We start from the raw sequence: 11350 nt of genomic DNA, 5'->3' as shown, positions 1-11350 counted from the left end.
TTAGGTCCACCCTCACTGCTTTAAAAAACCCAGCTGTAGCTGCTTGCATACTAAATAATGTACACAGTTATCTGCTACTGTAGCCGACAAATACCCTGACAGAAATTATTCTTTAAAGCAGCTGTAATTAATATTTTTACTTTATCAGGGTCCTATGACTCCTAGCTTGTGTAAATGGCGTTTCATGGTGATTAACCCACAGAAATTTTAAACCGTCAGTTCCCTTGAGCACTATAGAGTCTTTGACATTCTTCAGATCTTTGTTTAGCTGTCTGTTTTGCAGCTTTGCTGTCTGAGTTTAACCTCACTGCTTTCAAAAAGCTTTAAATGCCGACTGTAGCCACCTGCATACCAAATAAAAAAAGTTATCAACTAGTGAAGCTGCTAAAGCATTCAGCATCTACAGTGGCAGATATTTCCCCCCGAGATGGTGGAGACTAAAACACGGCTAGAAGGAGAGGAATTATTATTGGACTTGCAGTCATCTAGTGGCCAGACACATGTTGCTCTGTAACATCTGGATGTGTCAACAGGTCGTGTTGGTGCATGTTCAGCATTGGAGGTTTCTACTTAATTTATATACCGATGACCGATCACAGCTTGTTCCCACAGAAATCAAGTGGATGAACATTGAGTTATTGCAGATTTTAAGAATCACTACACACTCAATCTGAACAACTTTACCTTTGTATATTTAAATATGCATATCTGTGCCCACATAAATAAACTGCACACAGATATATAAATTCCTCCGGCTGTGTTACACCAGTCTTTTCCAGCGGCTGCAGCTGCACTGCTCATCCTCCTGCTGCGATGGATGAATCCCCTTCATCTTCCTCTGCTGTTATTCTCAGTAGTTCTTTTTTACAACCCATTGTTTTCAAAGCTCCAGTTATTTTCTTTGAAAATAAACGCCTTGCCGTCCTCAGCCGCTGTGGACAAAGAGCTGCAATACTGACGCACTGTGCTATTTTGGAGGGAGAGAAAGAGAGAGAGACAGAGAGAGAGAGCGATCTTGATTACTCATCATGCTTATCTAATTCTGTTTTTTCTTTTTTGCTCCATTCATCTGGAGATTATCTTATCTGAAGAGAGAAGAAACTCAATCAAACAGATGATGAAATTAACATGGCTTGCAAACATTTAACAGTGTGCTGTTTAAGTGGCATTCAAATCCCAATGTATAGATTTGAGGGAGCAAAGATATCCTGCCTGTGCTTGCCTCAGCAGAAGGAAGTTTTGCACAACTGTTGAGGTGAAGTCACTTTAACTGAGACAGTGACAGAGTGCGGATGATAGGAGAGGCAAAGGACGAGGAGGAAAAGAAATTGGTGTGGAGAGAGGTAGAGAAAAGTGAAAAATGCTCCCCTTGTACAAAGGCAGTGGCTCTGTCTCCTTGACTCAGAGAGCTGTCTACTCCCTTGTGTGTATATGTTAGAAACCCCACCTCCCCCAAGTGCTTCTCTCCACCCCTCCCCTTCTCTCTCAGTCTCTGGCCGAGGAATCCCAGGCAGCGTTTAATTGCAGAGTGCAAAGGCTTTAGTTGGTCTAATGAGCTCAGCACCGGAGCTGGGACTCTTTCACACGCTTCTCTCAGAGACAGAGATCCATGGAGTCCTTTAACGGAGGAGCCTCACAAAGCTGCAGGATTTCAGGTGGTGGGTGAAGAAGAAATTCTCAAATTCAGGTACAGCCGACGAAGTGAGAGAATATACCAGAGGCAAGAGACGGAGTAAGAGGTGGAGAAAGAGAAGAGAGCGGGAGAGGGGAGGGGAGGAAACGGGAAATACACTGCCAGAGTGAGAGAGAGAGAGAGAGAGAGAGAGAGAGGGACTGAAAGCCTGCAGCAGCAAATGAGACAGAACAACGAGGCGGGAGAGGTAGAACGAGAGACAGAGAGAGAGGGAGGGAGGTGGAGAGGGGCCCCGTGCAGGAGAGAGGGCTACAGGGTGAGGAAGAAGGAGTAAGAAAAAGTTACGAGAAGTAGGAGAAAGAGGGTATAGGGAAAGTACCTACGCAAAGATTACTAACTACAGAAGTGAAGACGAAAGGAAACAACAGGCAGGAAGGAAGGGGAGGGAGTCTTGGGTAGAGAGTTAAAAAAAAAGAGCTGGTGAAAAGTTTTCTTGTGGGAAGACGCAGATGAGGAAAACAGAGCGAGTGAATGACTGGGCTGGAGAGAGCTGGGAGGGGAGGAAACCAGTTGTTTTCTAAGTCGTTTTCGACGCAAGTCTTTGGACTTCTTCGGACATGTACACAGAAGGCGCACAAGCAACGGGACACCAACGATTTCTTCAGCACAGCAACAATCCTGCCCCATGCCCCTGCCAGCACTGCATCCACTATGAGCCGTACGGCCATCACGGTGGACTGGGATATCAACCAGCATCACCCAGACAGACAGACCACCCATCGCTGGACTTCAGGAGAGACACCCGGGCTCCTCGGGTTAAAGATGTAGGAGGTAGAGCTTTCGTGGTGGACAGAGTTGAGAAAAGTGGTCATCACAGCCCACAGAGGAGGTCTGTGTTTGCAGGGCAGGGCCCTTATAGCCAGTCAGATGACTTGAGCCAAGTCTTCCCCTGGGAGTTGAACGCTGCCCAGTGGAACTACCCACTGGAGCCTGGGGTGAGACACTATTCATCTGTCAGAGAACAGTGTGGCTGTGTGGTGCGCAGCAACAGCAGGGCACACCCCTTTAACGCTGGGATACCACATCCTCTCCCTCATCTTCAGGTCAAAGGTCAGGGGTACAGACACAGGAGGACTGTCAGGTACGTCTCTGTGGATGAGGAGGAAAGCGATGGATGCAACTTTGAGAACCATCATTTGGACCTATACAATCCCCAACTGGGCCATTTGCACATGCCAAATGGCCACTGTAGACCGAGGCCTGTGTTCACCGAGGGAGGGGAGGAAGGAGATAGCCATCAGGACCCAGGGAGACTGAAGGGTGGATCAGAGGAGGTTTTGAATGGATGTGGTGGCTTTTTCCCCACTGAGGTCCCACAAAAGAATTTGAACCAAAGCAGACGGAAGGGGTCCTACATCCCTCCTTCCGACATCCCCAGTCCAGAAACCTCAAAATCACCATCCGGAAACAACCACCAGCTCCAGGGTTTGGAGGTGACAAAGCAAAAGAGACGGCAGGATTTGGTGAGGGATCAAATTCGACAAGTGGTGACAGATCTGGAGGATGTGTTGGGGGGTTTGAAGCAAGTTCACGTCGAGATGAAAGAGGTAGGAGGGTCTATTATTATAACTGTATAATCCTTACGTATACATCAGGTGTCTAATATAGAAAAACCTGCATCTGGTGCAGATGACCCAGTCTTTCATCAATTCTCTCCTGGAAACTGTGACATTTAAAAGGATTAACACAAAGCTCAGATGCTGACATAACAATCCACTGTGCAGAACAGATTGACACAGGTCGTGTATCTCTGAGTGCACGTTCATGAAGAGCATGTCATTATATGTGTCCTTGTGTATACGTGTGTATGTGTATGTGTGTGTGTGTGCATGCTGACTGCATTGTTTGCAACTCAGTCATCATCTCCTACCGAAGCAGTGATTGAGAACGATTTGCTCTGACCTTTTGAAAAACGCTGCCGAAATTGGCAGCGTTCCGGGCAGCACATTAAAAAGCCTGGCTTGAGACTGTTACTAAATTATGCCCTGCTCTTACAGTATCCATTTTGCATGCAGCTGTAAAATGGCATTGATTCACAGCTGACTGCGTTGGTGCAAGGTCTGGCATTTTGCTGTTACAAATAAAAACCGCCATAATAGTGAACTGAGACAGTTGTAAACAAAAGAGATCCAGAGACAAAAAAGAGCTTTAATTTGACTAATTGGTTAAATTGTCTCAATCTGTTGTAGTTAGAAATAGAGTTTGGCAGCGGAGGAAGAAGCTTTCAGATCCATTACTTCAGTACAAATACCAAAACGTAAAAACAAATTCCTGCATTCAAAAGCCCACAAAAGTCTCCAAACTAAAGTGTTATGGCCTCGAAGAGCTACAGCTATCAACAGCATGTGCTAATACTGATGTATGTAGCATGTGACTGGTATTAAGGTGGAGCAATAGGTTAGGAAGAAATAAAAAAATGTAGATTTTTTTACGTTTTTAAAGTTTTCACACGAAACATGAAGTGTAAACCATTATTCAGTCCCTTGTAGAAGCACTTTTAGCGGCAGTAACTTGAAGTGATTGTGTTCTGTGTGACTTTTCAGTCTCACTTGTTGTTGTGGAGGAATTTTGGCAAAATCTACAATGTTGCTTCAAGTCATTGAGGTTTGCGGGCATTTGTTTATGCACAGCTCTCTTAAAATACCACTTCAGCATTTTGACACAGCAGGTTGAGGTCTGGACTCTGGGCCATTGCAACACCTTGATTCTTTACTTTTTTAGCCATCCTGCTGTAGATTTGCAGCTGTACAGTGGGGATCATCGTCATGTTGTATGACCCAGTTTCGGTCAAGCTTTATCTGTCTGACAGATGTCCTCATATTTGGCTCTAAAGTACTTTGGGATACAGAGGAGTTCGTGGTTGACTTGATGGTAAAAGGTGCCCAGGTCCTGTGGCTGTAAAACAAGTCCAACTCATCACCTCCCCACCATCGTGCTTGACGTGAGGTTGTGTTGATATGCTGTGTTTGGTTTTCTCCAACTGTGGTGCTGTGAATTATGACGTCTCAACTTTGGTGTCATCTGCCCAGAGGTGTGGAGTCTTGAACTTAAACCATGCTGAAAAGCGAAGTCTTTCTCCTAAACTCTTCCACAGAAGCCATATTGGTTCAGTCTTAGAGCAATTGTACCTTCATGAAGTTTAATAATAATAATAATGGATTGGATTTATATAGCGCTTTTCAGGGCACCCAAAGCGCTTTCCAATGCCACTATTCATTCACTCTCACATTCATACACTGGTGGAGGCAAGCTACGGTTGTAGCCACAGCTGCCCTGGGGCAGACTGACAGAAGCGAGGCTGCCATATCGCGCCATCGGCCCCTCTGGCCAACACCAGTAGGCGATAGGGTAAAGTGTCTTGCCCAAGGACACAACGACCAGGACAGAGAGCCTGGGGATCGAACCGGCAACCTTCCGGTTACAGATGCGCTTCCCAAACCCCCTGAGCCACGGTCGCCCCAATATTAATATTATATTCAACATGCTAACTGAGATCTGTAGGTGTAGAGATTGGGTTGTTTTAAACTTCTCTGAGCATTACACAGTTTGACCTTGTTCAGATGTCCACTCCTGGGATGATTGTGGCATTTCGTTGACACATGAATGCTACAGACCAGCAAACTGCAGCAGAAAGTCGAATAAAAATGCAAGTACACAAACAAAGTACTGTAACTGAAACTCCACTGCAGTTTGTTCATATGTATTTCTCTCTATTTTCATTCAGGTGGTTGAGCAGATTGATCGTCTCACAGCGAATATCGACCTCAGTGAGGAGCCGCCCTGCATCGCTCAGGGGTCATCCAATAACTTTCACGACTCAACGCATTCAGGAGACCTCAGGGTCACCATGCTGCCCAATCACAAGCCAGCTTCAGTTCAGGCATCACAGCACGTCGATGAAGACCGCGTCATCCTCAGATCTAACTCTCCTTCTCCTGTCCACATGGCGTCGGTAGTGAAGACCAGCCACTTCACCCCGCCCAATCTAATTAAGGACCACGAAAAGCCAGGTTTGAACGGCCACCCGCCTCACCTGTACCCCTCGAAAGACTCCAACCACACAGGCCAAGCTCGTCCCGAACCCCACCCGCAGACCCTAGACCCTAAGGTCATCATAGGGAACAGCACCTCCAATCTAAGAACTCAAAAGCCTCCGCCTTACCCCCAAAACGGCCGCTGTGGGAAGGGCCCATACCCACCTCCCAAGCCTGTGAGGACCCCTGCCTACCCTAGTAGAGGTCGCCAGAGCACCAGCATGGTGTGAAGGAGGGGGGTGGTGTCCTCCAGTGCCATGGGGGCCTGAAACATGAGACCCTGCTGTAGTGACTGGAGGTCAAAGAGGGACCAGGCAGGGGAACAATTAATGGTACGTTTAGAGGAACTTTTTTTTCCTCCCTGTCTCTCTCTCGCTCTTCTTTTACAATGTTGATGTTTCTGTCCGGGCTCACTGCTGATTACGTTGGCTCTGTTTACTGGCAGCGCAGGGTTTAAAGGCAGTAAATGAATTGCAGCGTTCCTCCCTTTTTACAAAAAAGGATGTATGTGTTTGATATATGTGTTTTTGTGTGCGCGTGCGAGTGCGCGGTGTCTGTGTGTGGGCGGCAGCGAAGGGATTGTTATGCGTCTGCTTTTGTTGATGTCACATGATTTCCCAGTCTTCACTACACTGCAAAACGTGTCTGTCTTGGCAAGTGAAATGAGAAATTAGAGTTCATTCTTGAGTCTGGTTACACATGTGGTTGCAATTAGTCAACAGGGTGAGAAAATTTCATTCGCTGAAGTAAAATTCTTCTTTTACGAGTAGATTTGAGAAATTTCTGATCTTGCGAAATGCAATTAGCTGTTGATTATTACTCATTGCTGTTATTTTGGCTTAAAAAAGCACTTTAATATATTGAATGTGACGGCCTTAAATCTTGAGACTTTTTTTTGCAGTGTACCTTAGTCATAACTTCGAGGGAACTTGAACTTGGCAGGAGCTCAGCCGTTACTGGCAAAAGAAGACCCCACAGCCGCCTGACTGCAACCATGTGACAAAAAAAAAAGTCGTCATTAGATTTACAGGAAGATCATAGCTCTGCCTCAGAGCTGGCATAATTTACTGTTATGGGCTGATGAGGTGGGACTGAGCCTTTCTTCTCATGCCACAGACAGATGTATCATCACAGAACCAGACTTAATAACAAGATGACTCTGTGAAAAAGTCCCTGTAGCAGAGGCAGAAAATTAGACAGCAGATATAGAGTTAAGCACTGGTTTTAAGAGTCCACCTTTGCAGATGCTGAAGACACGTGCGTGTTTCTGTACTTCCCTCTTGTGCAGAGTATGCGTAACTACAATCTATTTTTCTGGCTTCGAGTCGGGCAAGCACAGTCTGGTTTTAATCATAAACCCCCACCACCCCACCCCCCGGCCATGTGCCAAAACAAAATGAGGCAAACTTTGGGTTTATTTGTGATGTCCATATAAACAGAAGCACTCCACATCCACTGCTGCAGGAAGAGGCGCACATCCAAAGCTGCAGCTTCAGGTCGAATCTGACAGGCAGATGAAAAGGGTCGGCAAGGCGTGCGCCTTTGAACATTCTTTCAGTTGAATGAGATGAGGGTGTAAGTGTAACATAGCTCGTCCGCTCAACACTGTCCTTTCACAGTTTTTCAAAGCATCGTTGCTGTTGACATTTTAAAGGTCTGAGTCATTTGAATTAGTCATCTAGAGCAGGTTCAGTGTCAAAATGACAAGCACAAGACATTCTGTGCCTCCATAAGTTTTTCCTTGACTCCTTTTATTTATCGCTAAAAGATTTTCAATTAGCTTCCTTTAACGTGATCAGTTCCTATGACGTGCATGACTAACACTAAATACCTCATTTACTGCGCAAAAATTAAAGGTAAGACATTTACAGGAGGAATGTTTAAGGCTCAAAGTTGATCACTGGATGTTTTTGTAAAAGTGCCGGCAAGAAAAAATTACATCCTGGCCAGTGGGGACAGTTGCCTGGTTGTATCTTTGTGAGGACTCATAGGTGAATGTGTTATATACAGCATTATGTCTAACTTCAATTAGGGTTTATGCTTTGTTTTTTTTATTATTAATGATGTTTATTTATTAATATTTAACAAGAATGATACGTATTGATGTATTTTATTGATATCACTATTAGCTAGTTTGTCATTTATGAGAAAACCGGTTGAACTGGCTTTAAACAAACCAGAGGTCATTCAAACAGATAATGAGTGATACAGTTGTACATTTACAAATAGTGGTTTCAACTGTGGTAATTCATTATGAATAAGCTGCTCCCTTACTTGTAAGAGGTCACTACAGCAGGTTGAGCTGCATATTTGATCACTGCCTTTAAAGCAACTTCATGGCACAATTGTGTCATAAATTATTTTGTTATAGTCCAACTACTGCTGTATTTTATAGTCTCAGGTTTAAGAGTGCTCATGTTTTATATTTAGCAACACTTTTAAATTCATAACATGGAGAAAGTTGACAAGTTATTAAACCTTTTTTTTTATCTCACAGAGAAGAGTGAAGGGCAGAAAGTTTGATCATCTTAAACTTAAACAAACTGAATGAAAAAGATGAGTTGTATAAAAAGTCCCTCTCCTATCATCGGTTTGTAGGTGCTTTTTGCCAGTACTTTTCCATTTTTAAATATATTTATTTATTTATTTATTATTAATTATCTATTTATTTATTTTTGTCTTTAATTTTATTTTTAAGGACTTTGATCAGCACATGCTTTTTTCTTTTAAAAGTACCATATAAATAAAGTTGGCTTGGCTTAGCTTGGCTATGATGCATTTTAGGAATTGAGACATCCTTCAGCACGGCGCACTGAGATTGATTGTCATAGGCGGGAATATGGAGGAGAGGAGGAGGCACAAATTAGTGAAATGAGAAAAGCCCAAAGGCTAAGCACACACCAGGGAGAAGGGCAAAAAAGCACAGGTGAACTCAATCAGCGGGAAGAAAACAAAGGCCCAAATTTATCACAGGCGTTTCTTTTCTTACTCATCATTGCATCTTGTATTAAAAAGTGAGGTGGGCCCACTGGAGAATCAAAGAGAGCAGCATTATCATGAAATATGATGTTTATTTACAAGGCCCTGCTGCAAAGACGGATTGCTTCCCTCTGCTCTTTGATTGAACTGAAACACAGTACTTACAGTGTCTGGTCATTAGCCGTACCTCTGATTCACCCTGAATTTTTAAAAACTGCTGCCTATAAGTGGGAGAAGGTTAAAAAAATTGCATAATGGGTTGTTTTTTGGTGTGTCTGTCTCAAGTTTTGTGTGTGCTTTTTGTCCACGGTTGAAAGAGAGCTCTTGATCTCAGTGAGACTTCCTTCCTTCCTAAAGGATTTAACCATTAAGAACTTGTAGAGCCACATTAGGTAACTTTCAAAATAAAACTGGGAGGAACAGAAAGGAATAAAGTCATGCAGACCAACAAGAAGGCAAAGGGAAAGTTTGGCATAAAAACCAAACAGAAATAAAAGGGTAAAGCTAGTAAAACAAAGCATCTGTGGCTGGCTTCTTTGACAATGAGATTGTGCCTATTTGTTGTTACAGTTTACTGAGGTTGGACTGTAGATTTTCTTTCCCAGTTTACATTTAAAAAAGGATGGAAATTTAAAAATGAGTATAGTCTGTGCAGGAAGTAAATAGATCTGATTAAGTCCTGAAACACTTTTTCTATTAAAAGTTTAACTTTAAAAATGTGCACCTCATGTTCTGTGTGTTTAGTGTATGCTGTTTGTATTTTATCCTTTCACTGCTGCCTTGGTTACAAATAAAAAAAGGGAGTCAGATCAGGAGCATCCTTTATAAACTCGACCGTGACCACTTCCAAAAAAAACCCACTCCATGGCAGAAATATCGTTCCTCTGAAAGCCAGAAACCTACCGCGGCTTTCTCTGAAACAGACACAAAACTCTTCTCACAAGTTTGATAAAAGCCATGTTTGAGGTGCTTCTTTACAAGTCAGCAACATGACTCACAAGGACACACACACACGACACTACACACACTGCCTCACTGTCAGTACAGCACAGACTTACGCTCTGTTTCCATGGCTCCACCAATGAGTAATGCGGCACGAAAAGCCTTGAGAAGAAGCATAGTTAATATGAATGTACTGTGTTTCACCGGGAAGGGCAGGCGGCACCAAGCCTGAGCTCACTGAGGTGCTGAGTTCTGCATTTAAATAATTTTTCCCCCTCTTCTCTGATGTGATGTTTCCAGCAGGAGCTGATGCCACTGAGACGAGCTGTCAGCTGGTGGAAACAGAGCACGGCCTGAAGGTGGGGTTATTTCCAAAGGGAAAGCTCCCCCGAGAGTCGACCTGTGACTGCACGTCACGTGAGCGCACAAGTGTGGAGGAGAGGCAGTCGAACTGTTTGAGAATTTAAATGTGTGAGAAAGTAATGAGAAGGATAAACTGCAAACTTATTCTCAACAACCATCAACCTGAAACATAAAGGTAGCTTTTCATGACAGTATTTATTTCTACTATTTTTATATTGAAAAAGATTATCTATTTTCAGGCAGCTTATACTAGTCTGGATACTACCTGTACTATATTAAGATTTATATCATATAAACTATGGTGAAGATATTTTCCATATCAACTATTTCTCTCTGTAACATGGCTTTTAAAGTACAAGAGGAAAGAAAGTGAGGATAGAGGAAGCTAAAATTAAATGGCAATACTTTTGATTTTCCTGCACCTTCCTCATGCAAATAAATCCAACATCTTAATCATCTGATTCTTGATAAGTTTCACTGACTGCTGAATGTCCCACTAAATATTAAATATGAAATAAAAGAAATGACACCAGCATTTTATTACCCCTGCCTCTGAGAAATGATTTATACACTCGCTGAGCCTGACTGAAGTGAGAGGAGCTGTTGTAGGAATACTTCTGGGCCTGATCTGGAGATGGCAGTGTGTGATCTCTCATGGCCTTATTCTGTCAGCGCGCTTGAGGCTGTATCCATGGCCAGCAATGCCAGCGTCTGTGTCTCTGTTTGTTTAAATCTTGTCTGAGAATTTCACCACTCTCCTCTCGCAAGCGCCTGCTGCTATCCAAGCGCTTGTTGCTTCCTCTGAGAGCCACTACAATCCAGCTCCCTTACAAAATATCCCAGTTTCTTGGCCTCTTTCCGTGCCCGTATCGCTGATGGAAAGCTACAGTGACAGATGGAGCATGCAAACTGTTAACTGTCCTGGGTGTTTTGTCACTCACTGTCTGCAGCCTGAAGCGGTGTAAGTAATTGTGCTGTGTGACTGGGAGGCAAGGTTGTAAAGAGTTGATAAGCTGCTGTGGATAGATGGGGAAGGTCATGTGCCAGAGGCTGTTATTAACTTGTCAACATTAAAAATTAAAAATATTTTTTGGCCCCTCAAGCAGGGCCTTGTATTGCACCATTGTCTGGTAACAATATACAATAACGCTGTAGCCAAAGATTTTTTTTAAATTATGGGTTTTATAATCTGATCTGACCTGAAGTGTTTCTCAAGTTTGCAAATAAACAAAGAAAATAATGATAAATTCCTAGCACACCTCAACAGCTCAGTGTTAAGCCAAAAATCATTACAGTTGAATATACTAACCCAACTCTAGCTGTCTGTCAAGCTCTCCAG

At 43.4% G+C, this 11350-nt stretch overlaps 1 protein-coding gene across 2 annotated transcripts; it reads left to right on the top strand.

Moving 5' to 3' along the window:
* Positions 1 to 1805: 1805 nt before the first annotated feature.
* On the top strand, positions 1806 to 10554 carry LOC113011174 (uncharacterized). Of its 2 annotated transcripts, none has more exons than XM_026150584.2 (3): positions 1806 to 3240; positions 5418 to 6059; positions 9949 to 10554. In XM_026150584.2, exons 1-2 carry the CDS (start codon positions 2251 to 2253, stop codon positions 5955 to 5957), a joined length of 1530 nt encoding a protein of 509 aa, XP_026006369.2. In that variant the 5' UTR covers positions 1806 to 2250; the 3' UTR covers positions 5958 to 6059; positions 9949 to 10554. The 2 variants fall into 2 exon arrangements, with proteins under 2 accessions (XP_026006369.2, XP_026006370.2); XM_026150585.2 differs by having other exon boundaries at positions 1849 to 3240; positions 9952 to 10554.
* The last annotated feature ends 796 nt before the right edge of the window (positions 10555 to 11350 follow it).

This window comes from Astatotilapia calliptera, chromosome 18 (assembly GCF_964374335.1).
Source record: "Astatotilapia calliptera chromosome 18, fAstCal68.1, whole genome shotgun sequence".
NCBI classification, from domain to species: domain Eukaryota; kingdom Metazoa; phylum Chordata; class Actinopteri; order Cichliformes; family Cichlidae; genus Astatotilapia; species Astatotilapia calliptera.
The sequence above is the reverse complement of the archived record's forward strand: the minus strand, read 5'-3'. Positions and strand labels throughout refer to the sequence as shown.

Excerpts from the sequence above, each read along its gene's own strand:
- LOC113011174 (XM_026150584.2), top strand. The coding sequence starts at position 2,251 with ATGTACACAGAAGGCGCACAAGCAACGGGACACCAACGATTTCTTCAG. Across the intron at positions 3,241-5,417 it reads TTCACGTCGAGATGAAAGAG|GTGGTTGAGCAGATTGATCG; the intron begins GTAGGAGGGTCT and ends ATTTTCATTCAG.